The sequence below is a fragment of the Eubalaena glacialis genome, chromosome 16 (assembly GCF_028564815.1).
Source record: "Eubalaena glacialis isolate mEubGla1 chromosome 16, mEubGla1.1.hap2.+ XY, whole genome shotgun sequence".
NCBI classification, from domain to species: Eukaryota; Metazoa; Chordata; class Mammalia; order Artiodactyla; family Balaenidae; genus Eubalaena; species Eubalaena glacialis.
In genome coordinates, this window is record NC_083731.1 from 72,198,399 (window position 1) to 72,222,163 (window position 23,765).

The 23,765-nt window shown below is 42.7% G+C and overlaps 1 protein-coding gene and 1 non-coding gene across 12 annotated transcripts in view; one reads left to right on the plus strand and one right to left on the minus strand.

The window, feature by feature from the left end:
- RCBTB1 (RCC1 and BTB domain containing protein 1) overlaps positions 1–23,765 on the minus strand; it is a 65,336-nt gene that overhangs the window by 15,175 nt on the left and 26,396 nt on the right. For 5 of the 11 annotated variants that reach the window (XM_061170902.1, XM_061170897.1, XM_061170898.1 and 2 more), the window contains 7 exons: positions 17,848–18,017; positions 16,927–17,077; positions 8,140–8,306; positions 5,325–5,483; positions 2,452–2,559; positions 1,808–1,950; positions 598–788 (listed from right to left, as the gene is read on the minus strand). In XM_061170902.1, the coding sequence (XP_061026885.1) occupies positions 598–788; positions 1,808–1,950; positions 2,452–2,559; positions 5,325–5,483; positions 8,140–8,306; positions 16,927–17,077; positions 17,848–17,973 (1,045 nt within the window). In that variant the 5' untranslated portion in view covers positions 17,974–18,017. Of the gene's footprint in view, positions 1–597; positions 789–1,807; positions 1,951–2,451; positions 2,560–5,324; positions 5,484–6,495; positions 6,622–8,139; positions 8,307–16,926; positions 17,078–17,847; positions 18,018–18,132; positions 18,209–23,765 lie in introns of those variants that run through there. The other 6 variants (XM_061170901.1, XM_061170900.1, XM_061170896.1 and 3 more) reach the window with 5 other exon arrangements.
- On the plus strand, positions 14,204–14,310 carry LOC133076701 (U6 spliceosomal RNA). Its single transcript, XR_009697590.1, has one exon. It is a non-coding gene; the product is annotated as a U6 spliceosomal RNA (small nuclear RNA).

Consider the following 23,765-nt stretch of genomic DNA (forward strand, 5'->3'; position numbering starts at 1 on the left):
TGGATAAACAAAATGTGGTCTACATATACAACAGACTACCACTCAGCCATAAAAAGAAAAGAAGTACTGATACATACTACAACCTGGATGGGTCTCAAAAGCATTGAGTAAAAGCCAGACACAAAAGGTTGTACATTGTATGATTCCACTTACATGAAACATCCAGAACAGGTAACTCCATAGAAACAAAAAGCAAACTGGTAGTTGCCAGTGGTTGGGGGAAAGAAAGAATGGGTACAGGGTGTTCTTTTCGGGTGATGAAAGTGTTTTAGAACTTGATATAAATGGTGGTTGCACAACACGGTGAAGGTACTAAATGCCTCTGAATCGTACACTTTAAAAATGGTTAATTTTATGTATGTGAATTTCACTTCAATTAAACTGAAAACACTGAAGGGGAGAAAATAATAAATCCATATAATAGTCCATAACATTTTAATAAATTGTATTATGCAAATCTAATTTGGGGAAAGGTATTAAAGCTAACGGAGGATAAAACATTTTGAACCTAAAAAAGCCCACAGCCAGCAAATGTGCAGGAACACTGGTCAGCTGATGATACCCTTCGCTGGGGGAAGCAGCCCTGAGCTTCCTTACCTATAGACAGTAGGCGCCAGGTGACGGCAGGCGTGGCGAAGCAGGCGAACACGTCGTCGGTGGAGGAGAAGTGGGTGAGGTGAGGCAGGGTCACCGACTGGCCCCGGCAATGGCCCCACATGTACACGTGCCCTCCCTGCGTCTTGGCTGCAGACGTGTGGGCAGAGTGGCAGGCCGCAATCTCTATTACCCTGGGAAGTTTTCAGAAAAATGCACGTCACTTCTTTTTCACAGAAGCCCAAGCGTGCCACACAAGGTAAATAAAAAGTTCGTGCTCAGAACACCTCAGAAAGCCCAAGATCCAGGGACTTTAGCTACCAAGTCATACTGACAAAAGCAAAAGACTAGAGCAAGAGTACTGTGTGTCTCCCTTCCTGGCTGCCCCACTTCTCATGCTAACCTCATTCTGAGTTAGGATGAATAATGCATACCGTTGAGGAAAACCTGGATAAAGGGAATAGAAACCAAAGTAAATGAGGGAAGTGGACACTGGAAAAAAATGTCCTGACAGTTCTGGAGGCTTAGACAGTAGCAAAAAATACTGTATTCAATATACCATTTCCTTACAAATACAACTTTATCTCTCACCCCCTACCAGTGCTCAGAACACTCATTAGGCTGACAGGCACTGGTCCAGGGGTCATGGACTCTGAATGTCCCAATCCAAATGGACATCAAGCCAAACTTACTACATTCTCCGTATGCTTCTTAGGCAGGGTCCCAGAATCAGAAGTCAACATTCTAACACTTAGTGGGTAAGACTTTACAATATAGCTGAACAAACATTAAGCATCTATTCCAGTAACACACATTAAATCAAATCAATATTTAAACAGATAATGTCCTTTCAAGGGCAGATTTTATTTGTTTAAAAGTTGTTTTAGTTGGCTCAAAAAGAAGAGTTTATACTACGCTTTAAATTTCAACATGGTGACAGACCCTACTTTTCTTCCCTACTAAACAGGCAACAAGAAGCTGCAGGGATTATACCCAGATGCATTAATGCCTACCAATCTCAGGTGGTTATTTGAGAAAGCTGTGTAAGGATCACGTCAACTTCACGTTCATTCTGACTGGTACAACACTCCTTTGTTCAAAATGAGAATGTTAATAAACAGAAGAGCTACAAAGCCAAAGACCACAGCTCCAGCACACACAGTCCCAAGTCCCAACGCACACACAATCCCAAGACATGGTACCGACAAGTTACCTTTCTTTCTCCACCATGATGTGTGCTGGGCTTAGCAGGTTATTTTTATTGCCAGTTCCCAGCTGCCCATACGTGTTAGCTCCCCAGGCATAGAGCAAGCCCTCATCAGTTAGTGCTAGAGTATGTGCATAGCCGCAGACAATCTGCAAGTAAATTTAAATGGTTACCATAAACAGGAGAACAGGAAGGGCAGGGAAACATCTACTTAAAGATTACAGCCAGCTTCTGCAGAATGCCAATTCATCATCAGGTGTGGACTGACATTCTCTGGAACATTAAAAAAGCATTAGAAAAGCCTATACCTGAGACTACAGGATATTTTTCCGTTAGTTTTTTTTTTTTTTTTTTTTTTACTTATCAAGACCAGTGTGCCAGCACCATGGTCTTGCTTCCCATCATGGGAATTTAGGAAAGATATAATATTAAATGTGGAAGATGAAGGCACAGGGTACTCTTCAAAAAGACTCACTAAAGAGTAAATCTCTGGGAATTCCCTGGCGGTCCAGTGGTTAGGACCCCACACTTCCACTGCAGGAGGCATGGGTTCGATCCCTGGTCGGGGAACTAAGAGCCTGCAAATATTCCGCCAAGTCAGAGCAGGGAAGATAGATGGGGACGAGCACCTAAGGGTCCACCATACGTACCTGGTTCACACAAACGCTGTGCAAAGCTGCCACTCTCACGGGGGTCAGCTGATTGCCGTTGTTTCCCAAGCCTAGCTGACCATTGCCGTTGTAGCCCCAGCCATATACCTTAGACAGAGAAAAGGGGAGAACAGGCTTTTAAAACTGCTGGTAAGAGGGAAGAGCTAAAAATGCCATCCATCTAAACAAATCAGATACTTTTTTCACTTCCAACACTCACATTCCACTAAATGTGATCCTACAACTGATCTCCAAACAGAAGATGCTTTAGGGGTAGGGATGACAGAATCTGGCAGTTTCTACTCCATAGCTTACTAGTTGGATAGCCTTGGGCAAGTCATTAACTCTTGTTTTAGGCATGAGGAAGCTGAGGCTCATTAACAATTACTAAGTACCTACTGTATCTCAGGACGTTGTGAAAGGTACTAGGAATAAGTCTTTGGAAACAGTTTAACAGGAGAGATGGACACATGCAATTTTTTTGCAGCCAGGTGGCAAGTGTTATAATAGAGATATAATCAAGGCACTACAGGCAGAGAGGAGAAAGGATTTAGCCACAGAAGAAAGTTTAGGCAAGACTTTTCAGAAAGCAGAAGTCTGAGCAGGGCTGAAGGCACCTCAGGGGGAGGGCACAGAATGTGCTGGAGACAGGTGCAGGAGACGAGCACGTTGGCCTGGCTGGATACAGCTGGGGTGGTGGCTGGGGAGAGACTAGAAGGAAAGGTAAGGGCCCAAAGGGCCAAAACACAAACCGAGGAAAGTGAAATGCATCCATGCATCTCCCACTGAAATATTCCAAAACTGAGATCAATATGACTATATTTGTATTCTGGAAAGATCACGCTGGCGGCAACATGAAGGGTGGCTGCAGCGTGTAAGACCAGAGGCAGGGAGACCTCGACATATAAACTCATCTCCCAACAGCAAACAGGTGAGCTCTGATGAGGGTCCAACGAAGGTGGTGACAGCGGCACCACAAGAGGTACCAGCAAAGAGGTTAAAGAAGGAGACATAAGGGAATGTGGCGGTCTCTTAGACGCCCTAAGCCAAGAGGCGGTCATCAGCTGAAAGCAGCAGAGCTGGGCATAGGTCTGACAGTGAGTGTTAAAGGTTTAGAATGGCCAGCATGGGACATGGGTAAAGTACTGGTCAGGAACAGACAAAAGGCCTGGCTCACATCAGAAACACGAGATATGGGTGGCAACACGCCCCATGGCAACACAGGGCAAACGGGCATCGGTGAGGGCCTTTCCAGTCAGGGTGACAGAGGGAAAAAGGGGACGTGGAGTTTAGGGTACTAACAAGAGATGGTTAAAAGCACTTTCAATGTCAGAAGTCTAATAGGTCTGAACTTTCTGGGGAGAAATTTGGCAATAGCTATCAAAAATTCTAATGACATACTCCCTGACCCAGAAATCCTATTTCTGGGAAATTATTCTATAGACATACTTGCATGAGTGTGCAAAGATATACACACTCACAAACAGTAACACAGAAAAGCAGTGCAACAATGTTTATAAACAAATATAAAAAACAATTGAAAGGCCCATCAGGAGAGCTCTGGATGTGGGTCATGTGCACAAGGAAAACCAACATCCATACAAAGAAAACTAAGCAACTATTATAATGGAAAGCAACTATCAATGGTCTGATAATAGATTCAGGTAAACATATATGTTGTTAAGCAGACTGGCAGAAAAAAGCAGTAGGTATAACAATCCCATTGTTTAAAGAAGGTAATTATACTCAACCATACATAACTAACTATAGAGAAAAGTCCAAAAGGATATACATCAAACTATTAACAAAACTGAAGGAAAGGTATTCACTTTTTACTTTATATGCTTCATCTGTTTTCCTTTGTTGAAATAATCACATAATAATAATTTAAAATTTAAATTTATTTTTAAAAATAAAGAAGTGGGAAATACTGGAATGGAGGATGTTAGATGACTATCCCAAGGAATTCTGAAGTCCTCCGGCGTGATATCAGGATTGATTCAAAAAGTGAGCTAACACAGCCGAGTATTCAGTAAACTCTAAACCACCCTCGCACCCCAATGCAGGATGCCATACGTCTGTGTCCAAAGAAGCATCTTTGAATAATTCTTGTGCACTGAGACAGGCACAGGTGGTAACAAGTCCATTTAAGGAGAAGCTTCAACCAGAATTATTTTATAGAAATGACCATCAGCTCAAAGGTGACTATGGTAGAAGGTCACTGAAAGGTGGGTTTTTAAAAGTAGCTAATAACAATCAGGACGAAAAATTCCCCTTTTGCAAGTTGCTTCTTCCTGTGGACAAACATTCCAGATGTAGGTAGGTACAGAGCCTTCATGCCCATTAGAGTTACTGCTTATAAACATCATCAGCTGACTTTAAAGAGTGCACATTGCCTCTTGCCTTCTGAGATGGCCCGCACTCTGTCAGTGGGGTGTGTTTCTCCCAGGGCCGCTCTCACTTTCTGAGATGGACCGCGTTCTCTCTATGCAATGAGTATCTCTCTAAATAAACCTGCTTTCACTTAAAAAAAAAAAAAAAAAAAAAAGAGTGCATCGTTCACTTTTTCATTGGAAGAAAGAGGTAGTATTAAATTCTTTTATCTGTTACGTTAAATCACAAACAAATACCTATAAGCATTGGGCTATTTGGATCTGGCAAAAACACATTAGAACCTTTACTTGCAGATAAATCTTGGAATTTAAAAATTCATAATGAGGAGCAAACATCCTGTGGTTACAACCTCAATCAGTTAACTATCTATGGAGCTATCAAAACAAAGCGGTCTTCCTTCCAGAAGCTACCTGGAAAGAAAAGGACATTTCACTGAAGGAGGAGGTAGGAGGAGAAAGGGGGATGCAGACATCGCTCACCTCACCATTGTCCAGAACAGCCATGGACGAGGTCTGACCGCAGGCAATGCCAACCACCCTCTTAATATGTAAACAGTTTGTAACTTTGCGAGGAGTTGGTTGATTTGCTGTAGATCCCGATCCCACCTGGCCACAGTTGTTATAGCCCCAAGCAAACACCTACACAACAGAAGGGGAAAAGAAAAAGAAAGAAGAGTAAGGGTGAAAATTCTACCTGTAACACACAATAACAATCGTAACATAAAAATAAACCCACTTAATGAGTACTTACAATGTGCTAAATGGTCCTAAGTGCTTTACATGCATTAACCCATCTAATCCTCATAGTAATCCTGTAAGATGACCCTGGGATAGGTACTAGTATCATCCCCATTTTATACATGTAAAATAGAAACACAGAGAGGTTGAGTGACTTGCTTGAGACTCCACAGCTAGCAAGCAGAATTTACTACTAATTTGAACCCAAGCAGTCTAGCAGTGCTCTTAACCACTATGTTATACTGCCACTATAATTATGGCAGCTATACAGGATTTTTAATCCGGCATCAATAGGAAATGAGGTATATGCCACATAAGTATGCCACAGTGATACGAAAAAATCAGCCTAACTCTCTGGGCACAAATAGTCATTTTTTTTTCATCGAAACTTTTGAAACCATACTATGCTTCTCCCCATCTCACTAATCACCAATAGGAGACATTATATAAATTTTCCTGATGACACAAGCCTACCATCATTGTAATTATCAATCATAGTTCCACGTCCTAACACAGTCATGCTCACAAGTACTAAGGAGACGATGTCTCTACAGGAATGACATGGGGTTGTTAGGCTATTCTTGATAACATTTTCTGAGTTCTCATTTGCTGTCTGTCAGCTCCAAGCAGCTCCCCTCCTCAACTGCATCCTGCTTACTTTTGGCCTGTGATCGGCCATAACCTGAAAACCAGATTTCTAAGGGAGAGAGACACAAATAGAGCTCTAAGCTAAGTTAAAGAAGAAAAACAAAACTAAAAATCACTTTAAGTTAATTATTAACTGAGCCTATCAAACAAGAGTGTGACCGGAGAGAAGAATTAGAGGAGGGGGGGGGGATGCTGGTAGCAGAGGAGATAACTTCCTCCGTCACTAGAAGAATTTGTAAGGACCCCTCTCACCCCCTTCACTTGCCTGTGGGAAGTGGTCCTCACACATCCTGAGTTCCGGCTTCCACAATTCTCTTTTCCTCTGTCAGCACTTTCTATCTAAGTTCACGTGTCTGAGGCTGCCCACGTGATGTCTTAAAACCCACGGCTGATGTCTTAAAAAGAATATGTGCTACAGGTTCATTTCATAGGCACAAAAGAAATAACCTGCCATACTTCTTGAAAGTGGATTCACAGGAATAGCTAGTGTAATAATGCAAATATTTATCCAAAGTAGCATATGCTTAAGGTTAAAATAAACCAGGAATCCAGGCTGCACAAATTAGCAAGTTCTAATTTCAACAATCATTCTTCTGCACTTATTTTCAAATATCCTAAGTTCCCTTCCAATGCAGTTGCTTTTTATTTTAAAAATGGGGACGAGGGTTCCATTAACCAAGAAACAGACTAGGAACAGCAGATTCTGCACATAAGGCCTGCTAGGCCTGGCTCCAGCACGTCCCAGCCATGAAACCTTGATCTCCCTGAGGTGCTTTGGTTTGTTCACCCATAACCTACCCTACTTAGTAAAATCACTGTAACACCACTGAAGGACTTTAAACAGGAAATGATATGATCTGATCTGCATTTCATAAATCACAGGGGGCAGAGAAGTAATACTGCACAGGCAGACCAACTAAAAAGCTATGGAATAAAAGAGACCATGGCAACAGTCCAGGAGATGACAAGGCCTGACCTAAGGTTATGGAGAAGGAGAGGAACAAGATGATACAAAAGACTGGGAGGTAGAACCAACAGGATGAGTAACATTTAAGATAAGCATGGAACCTGGGGGGTGAACAAGTTGTTCAGAACCAACTGGAATGTTGGTAAAGTTATTTTCTATGACATCATTACATTTACTGAAAAACAAAATAGACCTTAGGGGATGGGGGTCATTAAAAAAACAAAAGTATAGAACACTGTCATACACATCTGATTTGTAATCTTAGCAAAAAGCATGAGACTCAACTGCCTTAAGAATTAATTCTACTGTCTTCAAAAGAGTGGTCCGCATCACACAATGTAAGTTGTATTAGAAAAAGGGTTCATTCCCATACTGTTCTTAGCGACGCACACAGGGTTGCTATGTTCACACCATATCCAAGTACAAATGTGGTCATCTTATTTTAAAAAGCAAGGCACTTTCACAATAGCCAAAGGTAGAAATGACCCAAATATTCATCGACAGATAAATGGATAAACAAAATAGACAATGAAATATTATTCAGCTTTAAAAAGGAATGAAATTCTGCCGCAGGCTGCCACATGGATGAACCTTGAGGACATTATGCTGAGTGAAATAAAGGCGGTCACAGTGGACAAATACTGTATGATTCCACTCATGTGAGGTACCCAGAGTAGTCAAATTCTTAGAGACAGAAAGTAGAATGGTGCTTGCCAGGGGCTGGTAGTAAGAGAAAGTAGAGAGAGTTAATGTTTAATTGGTACAGAGTTTCAGTTTTGCAAGACGAAAAGAGTTCTGTGGATGGATGGTGGTGAGGGTAGCATAACAATGTGAATATACTTGTCACTGAACTGTACACTTAAAAATGGTTAAGATGGTAAATTTTATATTACATGTATTTTACCACAATTTAAAAATAAAGAATAAAAGCAGGGCACTTACCTCTCCATCAGCTGCCAGAGCCATTGAATGATGTGAGCCACAAGCTACTTCAACCACTTGCTTGATCAAGAGGTTGGTGCAGACTTGGATGGGAGCAATGCCTTGGTTGGTCGTCCCATTCCCAAGCTGGCTATATCCATTGTGGCCCCAGGCATAAACAACTCCATCTATACAGGATGGCCGCACACAAAGAATCAGCTCACAGAAGAAACAGTAACCCCTGTACTTTGCTCAACTCATCTTCCAACCTTAATTTCTTTTTGTGACATTGTGATTTATAAGAAATATATATTTGGTCATCCAGATTACAAAAATACATTTATCTTGTATATTTAGTCTTCACCCACAGTTCCTGTCTCACAGCTCCCAAAACCGGTGGAATATCCTAAGTGTTGAGAATGATAAGGGTATCTTTTGTTATGTGAATGAGGTGACTTCTGGAAGCACCTAAGGATGACGGGTCTGTTGCCAGAAGAACCAACCACAAGATTAGAGGGTTGGAGGGGAGAGGGGCTGGAGGCTGAAGTAACTGCCACTGCCAATGACTTAGACAATCCTGACAACGTAATGAAGCCTCCATAAAAACCCAAGAGGACAGCTAATTTTGGCCCCTGTTCAGAGAGTTGCCATGTCGGGGAACCAGAACACTTACATGTGCCACTGTGCCAGGCACCAGGCTCTACGAGGACGGAAGCTCCTTTATTCGGGCTGGTAACTCATATCCTTTAATATCCTTTTATAATAATCAGTAATCTAGTGAGCAAATGGATTTTCTGGAGTGTCGGGAGCCATTCTTGCAGATTAATCAAGCCCAAGGAAGGTATTCCCTGCCGGTCCAGTGGTTAGGACTCTGTGCTTCCACTGCCGAGGGCCCGGGTTCGATCCCTGGTCGGGGAACTAAGATCCCACGTGCCACATGGCGGGGCCCAAAACAAAGAAAAACCCAAGGAGAGGGTCACGGGAACCTCTGATTTGCAGCAGGTTAATCAGAAGCACAGGTAACAACCCGGGCTTGTGACCAACATCTGAAGTGGAGGGTGGTCTTGTGGGACTGAGCCCTTTACCCATGGAATCTGATTCTATCTCCGGATAGGTAGTATCAGAATTGTGTTGGATTCCTGGACACTGTGCTGGCACCCGAGAATTACTTCCTGTTGGGGGATGCACACACACACACACACACACACACACACAGGAACTGGGTCCAGGAACTCTCTATTTAGTTGATGTCAGAAACAGGATTTGCAAGAACAGCCCTGGCTCACAGACACGTGGTTTTTGAAGACAAAGGATAAAAGGGCAAGGAATGAGGAACCTTTGATTCCTAGCCGGCTACCTAGTCACCATGGTATGAAACTGCAGCTGTGTTGCAATCAGTTACTAAAGGCAAAAGTTAACCAATGCCGTTTAGAAATGGGAGTAGACCCGACTCCCAAGGAGTTGGCTCAATGGATATATAAGGAAATGCAAAATAAGAAGCAGCACACTAAATAAACAATTCCTGGGACTTCCCTGGTGGTCCAGTAGCTAAGACCACGCTCCCAACGCAGGGGGCCCGGGTTTGATCCCTGGTCAGGGAACTAGATCCCACACGCCGCAACAAAGATCCCACGTGCAGCAACAGAGATCCTGCGTGCCGCGACTAAGACCCAGCACAGCCAAATAAATAAATAAATGCTTTTAAATAAATAAATAAACAATTCCCCGCTTATTTCATATGTAAGAGCCAAAATGAAAATAAAAGAAAGTGCTTGGCCTTGATGCTGATTCAAGCTCAGATCTGGGTCAATCTGAGCTCCAGCCACTAGCCTCAAAGCTGCCTAGAAAGGGAAAAATTATGCAACAGAAAGTATCTCTAGCACCTCTGGGTCACCAAGAAAACAGTTACCAGAGGAGAAGGGCAAAAACAAGAAACAACTAAAAGCAAGGGATACAGTGTGAAGGAACTGGCTCACTTTGAGCATTAGCATCATCAGCTTCCTGAGGAACCTTTACTGAAATGGGTTATGAGAGTAACTAACTTAAGGGCTGTGTCTTTGATTTTGAAGGCTGCAGAGCGGAAGAGCATGTCTGGGTTGATGCAGGACCCACTGCTCTCTACTGAACAATCACAGGTGGCTGTACATGATCCAGACACCCAGGAGGTGATTCCCAAGGAGACAGCCAGGTTGGTGGACTGGATAAAAGCCACTGTAAAGTCTGTTTATCCTGATAAGAGGGATTTCCCAACTCCCCGTATTAATGCCAGATGGAACACCCCAGATGAAGCAGCTGAGATGCTTCGTATGCAAGCCATGTGGGACTGGCTTTATGATGACTGGGATATTCACCCACTGAATACGCCCATTACCCAGATTATGGTAAATGCTGGGATTAAGGGGGTCCCTGTTACATGGGCACCTCATGTAACTTTACTGCTACAAAATCAAACAGTTTGAGACACCTTATCTAATTTGCTATCTCAACTTCCCCACAGGGGTCTTACTAAGAATATTAATTATGAAAATAGAGAAAGACAAAGGGGAGACTCAAGGGACTCACCCCAGCAGAGTGAAGGTCTTCAAACGGTTGTTACAAAGTGGGATGAATAAATCGGATACTGATGCAGTTGAAACCAAGGTGTGGCTGCAGCACGACAAGAGACTGGTGAACCAATGGGACCCCATGTTGGTCTCTAAAATTAAAGGGCCCCAAACAAGTCGGCTCTATTTATCCCAGCTTGGAAGGCGATAAAAAGCCAGAAGGTAAAGACTAAGGTAAGAAAATTGACCAGGAATGCCCTGGGGAAATGGTAAGGAAGATAAAGATTGACCTAAAGGCCAGGATCTTCTGGCCCGACCCCCAGCAAGGCACCCAAGGGCATATGCACATGTGTGGGTGAAACAGCCAGGGGGAGGAGAGGAAACTTTTCTGATACAGGACCCCAACGCACTGTGATTCCAAAACCTGTTGGTGAAGTCTGAACAGCTAAGGTTAGAATGGGGGATACAGATGGGTAACAGCTGATGGGACTCAAGTGAAAGTCTGAATGAAAACTGGGGTTTTGGAACAGATTCTGTGTGACGTGGACACATCCCCCTTACCTGAACGTAGTCTTGGGATGGATATTACATCTGACTGGGGACTGCTTCCCCAACCTAATATTGTAAAACACAAGGCATGTAAATCTGCCCTCAGGCCGGTTTTACTGGGCGCTAGATGGGAACCACTAGAACTGCCTGAGCCCGCACAGGTGCTTAACTTAAATACAGAACACCCTGTGGACAGAAAGAGCTCACCATTTTAATTAAAGCTGGAACACTGGTACCAATGCACTCACCGTACGGTAGCCCTGTGAGGCCTGGGGAAAAGGCAGGTGGCTCCTGGGGGCTAACAGTAGTCTATGGAGGCATAAATAAAGTTGTGCCGCCTACAGCCTCAGCAGTTCCGGACGTGGCTTCAGCCTCAAAGAAGATGCAGCAGGCCAGCAGAAGCTGGAACCCAGGGACTGACCTTGCACATGCTTCCTTCTCAATCTCAGAAAAAAGCCAGCAGCAGTTTGCCTTCATGTGGGAAGGATCCCAGTTTACTTTTACCATGTCGTCACGGGGTTATCTGAACTCACAGACTTACTGTCACAATTTGGTCAGAAGGGATCTGGACTTGACACAGGTCTCGAGTGCAATCATACACTATATTGATGACATTATGATAATGTCAGAAACTGAAAAGCAGGCAAGGAGTGATCTGAATGCCATGGTGACACACATGCCCCACTGGGGCTGGTTAATAAGTCCCACAAAGGTCCCAGGGCCTGCCCAAACAGTAAAATTCTTAGGAATAACCTGCCGAAGCCACGAAGAACGTTCCACAAGAGACTGAACTAACCTGCTGTCGCTACCCACCCCTAGGACCAAAGAAGAAGCAGCAAGCCAGCATTTGGGTGGTTTATCTGGCATTTGGAGAATACATATTCCACATCTGGAAACAATGCTAGCTCCCACCTATAAGATTACCCGAAAGACAGCTGTATCTGAGTGGGGACCTGCGCAAGGGCAGCCTGGGTCTGAATTAGCAGAGGGCGGCAGCTCTCCCAATGCTTATGGGGCTTCACGGCCCCATCAGATATGATTCTGAGGGTATCTGCCACCTGCACTCTGCAACAGGAGCTTATGGCAAACCCGGGAGCACCTCCCGGCAGTGACCACTGGGATTTTAGACCAGAAAATTCCCAGATGCTGCTGTCTGGTACACACCATTTGAGAAAATTAATAGCCTGGGCATTAATTGAGACTGCCTCAATGACTGAAGGACATAAAATAATCATGAGACCTGAGATGCCCATAACATCTTGGGTGGTGTCGGAGAAGCCCTCTAATAAGAAAGGCAGTGCCCCGAAGAGTTTCATAATAAAACAGAAATGGTTTACAGGGGAGCGTGCTGCTGGGGGAATGCAGGCAGGCGTGAGCAGGGAGCCTCTTTTCATCTAGGACCGACTTTGGAGCTGCCTGAGGAGCTGCTGGAACCCACTGCCTTGTGGACGTGCCCTGTGAAGCTCTAACTGAACAACAAAGAGCCGCTTGCTTTACATACAGACACAGTTCCAAGGTGAATGGACAATATCCCATTTGGAGAGTGCCCACATTAAGACCAGTGGATGGCAAGACTGACTGAAGGAGTCAAGAATAAATCAGTGCAGTGGGCTGAACTGCAGGCTGTTTTCCGAGCAGTGATGGAAAAATTAAGCAATGGTAAAAACCCGTATGTTTGGGTCTTTACCAACTCATGGGCTATAGCCAATAGCCTGGCTGTATGGTCAGGTAGATGAGCAATGGAAACTAGACTGTTAAAGGGATGCCCACATGGGGCATGGCCCTATGTAATTACTCTGGGAATTTAAGAGGCACATTGAGGTAGGACATGTTGATGCCCATCACAAGCAGGTGACTGGGACCACCAAGTGGACCATTTGGTGCTCTCCCTTGAGGCGGCCACCTGGGCCCATGGAATGAATGGGACGGTGGGGCTGCAGCAATGCAGAGGTGGGTTGAATCTAGACATATTTCTCTTACACCTTGAGAGGCACAAAATGCCAACAAGAACCATTCTGTCAAGAAGAGAGCCAGGGACTGCAGATGGCTATGGGGAAAACTCCCCGGGGGGCGGGGGGGAAGGCCCCGCACAGAGCTAGCAAGGGGATTACACTGGAGCAATGCCAGTAGCTTCAGGGGCTATAAATGGGGTCCTAACAGGAAGAGATCCTTTACTCTGGACTGAGCTTTGCATACCAGGTAGTACAGGCAAATGCTCAAAATAGTGTTAAAGGATTAGAACAGAAAATACTGTACCTTTTTTTTCCTTTTTGCTCAGACAAATCACTGATCAATGGCATGGGTAAAATAAAGGCATTTTAAAGACAGTGTCTCAAAGATTTCTCTCACACCTGCTTCCTTGGGAAGCTACTAGAGATGTGTTTCACCCAAATGAGGGTATAATCCAAGGAGGAAGACACAGGACACAAAAAATAGGGGATCCAGAAAGGACAAAGGATCCAGAAAGAACAAAGAAGGGACATCCGAGGATGACGGTGAAATGAAGTTTTAGGCCAACGGCTGTGCAACAGCCTAGAGTGACCAGTCCAGGCTGGAGTAGGGGGACAGAACACTCCGGAGAGGTACTGATATGCTCAGAGGTGCCCAGAAGCAATACTGTGCTATAGGGACTTCCCTGGTGGCGCAGTGGTTAAGAATCCGCCTGTTAACCCAGGGGACACGGGTTCGAGTCCTGGTCTGGAAAGATCCCACATGCCGCGGAGCAACTAAGCCCGTGCGCCACAACTACTGAGCCTGCGCTCTAGAGCCCGCATGCCACAACTACTGAGCCCACGTGCCACAACTACTGAAGCCTGCGCGCCTAGAGCCTGTGCTCCGCAACAAGAGAAGCCACCACGATGAGAAGACCAGGCACTGCAACGAAGGGTAGCCCCCGCTCGCTGCAACTAGAGAAACCCCACACACAGCAACGAAGACCCAACACAGCCAAAAATAAAATAAATAAAATTAAAAATTAAAAATAAAAAATACTGGTGCTCACTTCGGCAGCATATATACTAAAATTGGAACGATACAGAGAAGATTAGTATGTCCCCTGAGCAAGGATGACACGTCAATTTGTGAAGCGTTCCATATTTTTGTAGTGAGGTGGATGGACCTAGAGTCTGTCATACAGAGTGAAGTAAGTCAGAAAGAGAAAAACAAATACCGTATGCTAACACATATACGTGGAATTTAAAAAAAAAATTGTTATGAAGAACCTAGGGGCAGGACAGGAATAAAGATGCAGACCTACTAGAGAATGGACTTGAGGACACGGGGAGGGGGAAGGGTAAGCTGGGACAAAGTGAGTGGCATGAACATACATACACTACCAAATGTAAAATAGAGAGCTAGTGGGAAGCAGCCGCATAGCACAGGGAGAGATCAGCTCGGTGCTTTGTGTCCACCTAGAGGGGTGGGATAGGGAGGGTGGGAGGGAGACACAAGAGGGAGGAGATATGGGGATGTATGTATATGTATAGCTGATTCACTTTGTTATAAAGCAGAAACTAACACACCATTGTAAAGCAATTATACTCCAATAAAGATGTTAAAAAAAAAAAAAATACTGCGCTATAGAAGAGTTCCAGCATACGTTTATGACAAACAAGTAAGCCCAGGAAAACAAACAGTTGTGTAAGAAAGGAGATGGCTCAGCTATAAATAATACTTATCGAGTCCTAGTAATGTGAACACTGAATACTGATTTAACCAAAATGGTGATATTCCTATAGTGACGCAATAAGGTGAGGGAAGGTAGGAGAAAGAGAGCTAAACTCTATCTGCTGTTACAAAAAGTCAAAGGATAATATCTAAAATAAAAAAATTCAGAAATAGCAGTATAAGCATGTTAATTTAAAAATATGAGACTAAATACCAGGAAAAAACACCTGAAGGAGTTAAAAAGTAATTCCACCTGAAGAGCAGTTTCTAAGAGTAAGGAAGAATGAGGCAGAGTCCTGTTTTCTACTAAAATCCATATACTATTTGATGGTTTAAAGTGTTAAATTGTTTGTGAACTACGTGACTATTTGTAATACTTATAAAATACACACAAATATATGTATCAAACATACATTAAACATCCTATACATCATGTATCATACGTATGTTGTATTAAATGTATTATAACAATCAAAACTGAATTAAAAACAAAAAGAAGACTATTCCCACAAGAAAACCAGTTATTTATATTTGTGTTTTATGTTTATTTATATCTTAATTGTAACATTCAAGATAGTTAAAACTGTAGGATCTGGACTCTGAAAATAATTCCAGAAGAAAAGTTATAGTTTCCCAAGGTCACCACTTTGAAGAAAACCAAGAATCCGAATGCATATGTTTCAGTATGTTTGCTCCAAAAAAACCACTTCAGTATTTTATGGTCAGAAATCAATGCCTCATTAAAATTAACATGTGTTAGGAAAACATTAAATCATCAGGTCACAATGGATGACAAGCTGAACCAGTCAGCAAAGAAGCAACTGCTTGAAAGAGCCCGTGTGATGCCAGAAGGCATGATTACACAATGCAGAGGCAAGATAATCACCTCATTATACTCCACACCAGTTACACTCTTACCAGACAATCATGCTCACATCTGGATCTCACAGCTTGAGAAAGATGTGCAGAACTTGGGAGTGGATTCAGATGTAAGTTAAAGGCTGTTAAAAAGCTCAATACCAAGACCCACGGTAACATCCGAGGAAGCTGTTGATTCCCCAGGCTAGAGACAGAAAGGCAGAGAAGCAAACGCTCCCACGTGCGCCCTACAGTTTACCCAACAAAAAGCTAGAGAGCAAGAACTAATGTGCCTAAAACATAAAGGGAAGAAGCTGGGTTATATATGACAGATTTTCAGAGAGCCTGGGTGCCCACAGTATAGATAAATCACCAAGGAAGAATGCAGAGGCCCCTCTGGTGATCTTGGGGAGGCAGAGAGGAAAAGAAGAATCTACCCCACATTCTTTCCATATGGCACCCACACAAATGCCAAGGAAAGAACTGAGATTTCTTGAATTCAAGGAATTCAAGGAAAACCAGTACTACCTGTGTTTTTAAAACTGTACCAAGTGGGCTTCCCTGGTGGCGCAGTGGTTAAGAATCCGCCTGCCAATGCAGGGGACACGGGTTCGAGCCCTGGTCCGGGAAGATCCCACATGCCGCAGAGCAACTAAACCCGTGTGCCACAACTACTAAGCCTGCACTCTAGAGCCTGTGAGCCACAACTACTAAAGCCCGCGTGCCTAGAGCCCGTGCTCCCCAACAAGAGAAGCCACTGCAATGAGAAGCCCGTGCACCGCAACGAAGAGTAGCCCCCTCTCGCCGCAACTGGAGAAAGCCTGCGCACAGCAACAAAGATCCAACGCAGCCAAAAAAAAAAAAAGTACCAAATAAAACCTTGACGTTGCCTTGCTACAACAATTCACTGAAAAATTAGGCTGAAGGACCACTTCATCTGCTATAGTTCATCTTCCACAACTTTACATAAGTTGTCGAAAACCTCAAAAGTTTGCTTAAATTGCAAGTCATCCTATGGCTGTTCCAGAGGGAGCCTGAAGTGTTTAACTTTTACCTGTTTCGTGTACTTCCGCTCAGAAATTAAGAAACAAATCGTTCAAAATCCAATATCTGATACAAACCCACCACCCCTTAGCTTACAATTAACTGCTCGATTTCCCACAAACAGAAGCTGGACTTATTCCCACTTTACCTTCGGTGCTGAGAAGAACATGTGGTCCGCTCCCATAACTAAGGCTCTTAATCTTCTTTCCACATAAGGCTTCCAGCTTTTTGGGTACAAGTGTACTCTGGTTATCTCCAGTTCCTAGACAGTTACTGTAGTTCAGTCCAAATACAAAGACCTGGGAAACAAATAGTTCTGTCTGAGTCACTTGGCCTACAGTTACACAAAGGGTCTCTTCTCCACTCTGAATATAAGACACACTAAAACTCAGTTTGACAGCTCAGTAGCTAGGAAGAAACTGACATGGTTGTTAAGAAACATTCAGGGCTTCACTGGTGGCGCAGTGGTTAAGAATCTGCCTGCCAATGCAGGGGACACGGGTTCGATCCCTGGTCCAGGAAGATCCCACATGCTGCGGAGCAACTAAGGCTGTGCGCCACAACTACTGAGCCTGCGCTCTAGAGCCCACGAGCCACAACTACTGAAGCCCATGTGCCACAACTACTGAAGCCTGCGCGCCTAGAGTCCGTGCTAGGCAATAAGAGAAGCCACCGTGATGAGAAGTCCTCGCACCGCAACGAAGAGTAGCCCCCACTCGCAGCAACTAGACAAAGCCCGCGCACAGAAACGGAAGACTCAACGCAGCCAATACATAAATAAATAAATAAATAAATAAATAAAATCTATTTAAAAAAAAGAAACATTCAACCTCTGCTGACTAAAGTTTTAGAATATTTGGCTATACTATGAAACTCAAAGAGTAGTAGGGATGAGGGGTATTAAATCAAGAAACTGAAAGAAAAGACAAATTCTATCAAAGACAGCCATCTTTTTGGATTTTAGGCTCTCTTTATGCCCCACTTTTTCTTAGTCTTCACATTGCACACTTTAAAGCTCAACCACAAAATAAGCCCTAAAATTAAGCCCTGGGTTTTGAGAGATGCTTACCTCGTCATTGTCAGTAACATACAGTGCCTCGCTGGCTGAGGTGCCGAAGACACAAGCTTTCCGAATAGATGCAATTTCTTGAGGTGAGAGCAGAGTGAAGACTGGCCACTTTCCTACATCCACCATGACTCTGGTTTCAAGTAATTCCTAAAAATAAGCCGACATCTCTGCTGTAACAAACAAAAAAAATTCCAAAATAAAAAATTAAATAACCACTAAACTAAAACAAAAAAAGACAATGTTAATAAAAGGAAACAAAAGCTAATTTCAGAATAAACCACCTACTTTTGGTTAAATGGATCGCTCACTTGCCCCAGCAACGTGTCCAATCCTTCCTCTACCTTCAAACCTGTGCCTTTTCCTGTAACGGGAGGAACAACCTGCTAGAACCAACTGTCTGTCTTGCCCACTTACAAGTCAGTGCTCATCTGTCACATACATGTTTATGTGCAACCCGACAGCAGACAACGGAGAGAAGACATGCCAACTAGATGAAATCAAGGTCTTGTCAGGTATTTTCCCCTCCAGGGTATTGAGATAAAGTTAAAGGTTACAATACTCATTTGTCTAAGGCAGTTAATTCTCAACTAGGAGTGTGTGTGTGTGCTATAAAAATCAGAATCATTATTTCTACCTCCCCACTCTCCCACTACCACCCACAGGATGCCCTGAAAGACTCTCATCCCTTGTAGAAAATCACTGCCACACTGAGCCACTGTCTAATGATAGAAATGGGACATCCCTCAGATAGCCTGGAGTGGCAAAAACATTAAGAAGCAGTAGCCTAAGATTTATTGGATGAAAACATAAAAGAAAGTATTATGTTCTATTCCTAATTTATATGACCACATATATACATGGACATTTCATTTCACACGGAGAAAAGTTACATGAACAAGGGTCAGAGAATTCACCCTCATCGTGGTGTCAGAGCTGATGACTACAGACTTGACTACTTGACTATGCAAGTAGCAATTAGCTTAAAGAGCACCCTATAAAAAGTAGAGATATGTATAAATTTCCATAAAACTCTAAATTTCATCTAAGAAGTTTTACACAAAGAATCCTGGTCATAGCTCCAATTCTTCGAGAGTTAAAAAGTATTTCTAGAAAGTCCAGGGGGCTGCACAAAGCACAAAACCTATCATGCCAAGTGAGTTTCCATTCTGGCTCTCACCTCTGGAAACTGAAATAGAACCAAGCAGTTGATAAACACAACCAGGGTTTCCTAAAGAGCTACATAACTCATGAAGTTCCTTCCCGCCCACCCTCTTTTCAGACCTCTACAAATAGCCAAGCGAGCCAAGGTCTTTCTGGCCCCAGAACCTCCAACAGCACCTATAGAAGAGATCCCTGGGGCTTGGGCTTACTTAGCCAGGGCCTCAGTTTCCACCACCGAGGGAGGTTTTATCCATCAGCGCCAGCTTGGATGACAAGGATCAGATGCTTGCAATACCCCAAGGATCACAGCGCATATTCAATAAGCATTAAACACCATCAGGACAGGCTGGTCCCTATCACTGCATAGCCAGACTCCTGGACTAACATTTGAATATTCTGAAAAGTGTGCATGAATGTGTATGTATGTGCGTCTGTGCGTGTGTGTGCGTGTGTGTGTGTGTGTGTGTGTTGGTGGGAAGAGATAAAGGACTTCGGGGAGGGTAAAAATACATAAACATGTTAAAAATTTTTTGTTTCAAATGGTACAAAAGGATAGAGGAAAGTAAGTCTCCCTACCATCCCTCCCCAACCCTCTCCTCAAAGGAAACCACTGAAACAACTGATTCTAATTCCTTCCACAGACAGTGCAGACTTACATAGCATTATATGTGTGAGTGTGTGGAAGCTTCCCCCACCCCCCGCCACTTAACAGTACATCTTTGAAATCATTCCTATTAGCACATATAAGAATTACTTCATTTCTTTTCAATGGTTCTACAGAGCATTCCATTACATCGATTTAACAGCTTACCTGTTTCTACTGGGAGACATTTAAGTCACTTCCAGTCTGTTGCTAACATGAACAATACTGAAACTACTGTTTGCATACATTATATACATGTCTTTTTAATATATGTTTCTAAGACAAATTCCTAAAAATGGAATTGCAGGGTCCAAGTCTTAATAGCTGTTTTACCTTTAATAGCTATTTCAAATTGTCCTCTACTAAAGTAGTACCAATACATAAAAGAACCATCCATGTTGGCAGCCCCTTTCACCTGCATCCTTGCTCACGGTGTATTATCACGGTGTCTCAGTTTTGTTTAAACTTTAATGTCTCTTATGATGAGTGAGGTTGGGATAATTTTTTTAAAATAATCACAGTCATAGCAACAATAACAACTAACACTTCTTGAGTATTATGTGCCAAGCACTGTTCCAAGTACTTTACATTTATTAATTCATTTAATCCTCACTTTATAGACAAGGAAATGGAGGTAAAGAGACTTTAAGAGTTTGCTCCAACTAGTAAGTGGCAGATTCGGGACCTGAAGCCATGCCACCCGAAGCCAGCATGTGTACCCTTCACCTCTCGGTCTCATGTGATTAAGAGTCCAGGTGCCATTCTCTTACATAAAGTCCCTATTTTTCCTACTGGACTGTCATTCTTTTCTTTGTTCTTGATTTATAAATGTTCTTTGTATGGTTAAGACGATTGTCTTAAATGCTTTTAGAAGTAATAGAAAAGATACCCCCCAGGGCTTCCCTGGTGGCGCAGTGGTTAAGAATCTGCCTGCCAATACAGGGGACATGGGTTCGAGCCCTGGTCTCAGAAGATCCCACATGCTGCAGAACAACTAAGCCCGTGCACCACAACTATTGAGCCTGCGCTCTAGAGCCTGCAAGCCACAACTACTGAGCCTGCGGGCCACAACTACTGAAGCCCGCGCGCCTAGAGCCCGTGCTCCCCAACAAGAGAAGCCACTGCAATGAGAAGCCCATGCACCACAACAAAGAGTAGCCCCCGCCCTCTGCAACTAATGAAAGCCCGCGCACAGCAATGAAGACCCAATGCAGCCAAAAATAAATAAATAAATTTATTAAAAAAAACAGCAGAGGGGGAAAACACAAGAAATGAAACAATGTGGATATCTATAAGCAGGTAGATAAATTCCAAGAAAATCCAGATGCCTATTTTCCTAGAATATGAACTGTATCAAAGCCTGTATCAAACTGTATCAAAATTTAATATTTTATGGTAATATACAATTACATTTTAGATGGGGGGGAATAATTACATTGGCCAAAAATATGATTCACCACCTTTAAAATTACAACACAAAAGGATATCACCATTCAAAGTTATACAACTTCCTGACAGCACTACAATTATTCTGAAGTCATTAATCAGTTTACAGGCAACTCTGCCCTAAGGGTTTGGTAATCTGCTGAAAAAAAAATCAAGCTAACTTGCATAATGATGGCTTATTATACGAACTGAGTTTACCCACTGCTAAATTACTTGAAGCATTATTTTACGAGATAGTTCTCCAAACACTAGTAACTTGAGAGTCAATATAAAAGCCAAGTCATATATCTTCCATGTCCACACCCCTCATAAAATCAGAAAGCATCACCAGTAGCCCTGGCCTGGTAGAAAGGACGGAGATTGCTGAGGCCTGGGTTTTAGTTCCAGGTTTACTTTTAATCAAAAGTAACCTGATACTTTTAATCAGAAGTAACCGTGATAACCTTCCTGAGCCTGAGTTTCCCAAAAAGCTGTTCTATAAAAATCTACAATTTTATGTTAAAGATGTAAGGAAGAAGCTATGTGGATTTATGAATGCATGAGAACAACAAAGGCAGTAACACTGGCCAAGCAAGTAATTGACTGCTAGCAACTCAAGAAGTTAGTAGGATTCAGCAGTAATTAACCAAGTGCCTAAAGGAAGATAATCTAATGTTTTTCCTTCCCATGTTACTGCGCATCACAAGGGAAGATGCTAACAAAAAGCTAAACTATGTGATTATTCCCAAGTAAAAAACAAAAAACAAAAACAAACCAAAAAACTCACAAAAACCAAAAGTACTCTGTAAGACTGAAGTATGTTATAAAACAATATGTACTGTGACTTCCCTGGTGGCACAGTGGTTAAGAATCCGCCTGCCAATGCAGGGGACACAGGTTCAAGCCCTGGTCTAGGAAGATCCCACATGCCGGTGGAGCAACTAAGCCCATGCGCCACAACTACTGAGCCTGCGCTCTAGAGCCCGCGAGCCACAACTACTGAGCCCGCATGCCACAACTACTGAAGCCCGTGCGCCTAGAGCCCGTGCTCCGCAACAAGAGAAGCCACAGCAATGAGAAGCCCACACACCACAATGAAGAGTAGCCCCCGTTTGCCGCAACTAGAGAAAGCCTGCGCGCAGCAACGAAGACCCAACGTAGCCAAAAATAAAATAAATATATATAAAAAATCAATATGTACTACGTGAATACAATTTTTTTAAGTATAACGTATAAAGAAAAAGGATATACACACACCAAAATGTACTTCTCTGGAGAGAATAGAGGTGATATTTTCTTTTTTGTTTAAATATATTCCAAATTTCTGTAACACACACTTTGTGATCAAAAATAAACAAGTATTTTATTTTATTTTATTTAACATCTTTACTGGAGTATAATTGCTTTACAATGGTGTGTTAGTTTCTGCTGTATAACAGAGTGAATCAGCTATACCTATACATATATACCCATATCCCCTCCCTCTTGCATCTCCCTCCCACCCTCCCTATCCCACCCCTCTACGTGGTCACAAAGCACCGAGTTGATCTCCCTGTGCTATGCAGCTGCTTCCCACTAGCTACCTATTTTACATTTGGTAGTGTATATATGTCCATGCCACTCTCACTTCGTCCCAGCTTACCCTTCCTCCTCCCCGTGTCCTCAAGTCCATTCTCTACGTCTGCATCTTTATTCCTGTCCTAAGTATTTTAAATGAAATTAAAGCTTATTTTAATTATGTTTACCCCCTAAGCTGTTAAGTTTTAAGAGGTATTCTTGCTTTCAATTCACAACCTAGGGTGGCAGAATGTTTCGGGCAAATCTGTAAAATGAGTTTTTAATATAAACTTAAATGTAGAAGGTGTGAATGTAAAAGGGTACAGCCAACATGGAAAACATTATGGAAGCTCCTCAAAAAATTAAACATAGAATTACCATTTGATCTAGCAACTCCACTTCTAGTGTATACCCAAAGACTTTAAAGCAGGGACTCCAGATAGTTGTACAGCAATGTTCAAAGCAAAATTATTCACAACAGCCAGAAGACGGAAAACCCAAATATCTATCAACAGATAAATGGATAAACAAAATATGGTATCTACCTACAAGGGAATGTTATTCAGCCTTGAAATGAAATACTGACACACAGTACAATAGGAATGAACCTTCAAGACATTATGCTAAGTGAAATACGTCAGACACAAAAGAATAAATACTGTATAAGTCCACTTACATGAGGTACCTAGAGTAGTCAAATTCACGGAGACAGAGTAGAATGAGGCTGCCAGGGCCTGGGTGGTATGGGTTTGGGGAGTTATTATTTAATAGATACAGAATTTCAGTCAGGATGATGAGAAAGTTCTGGAGACTGAGAATGATGACACTGGCATAACTTAATGTCATTAAACTGTATACTCAGAAACGGTGAAAATGATAAATTTAATGCTATGTATATTTTACCACAACTTTTAAAAATCAAATAATGATCCCATGGGCTTTTATCAAGCCTGTATTAATACACTCAAAGATGTATTTTTAAAAATTAAATGTAGAAGTTTCAGACCTAAAAAATAATTCTGGAAAAGTATAATCATAATTCTGTCTTGGGAAGGCAAGCTCAGATTAGGGAAATTCTGAATGCAACATTTCTAAAAGAAATATCACCTTCTTAGAACTTTCCAGAACTTAC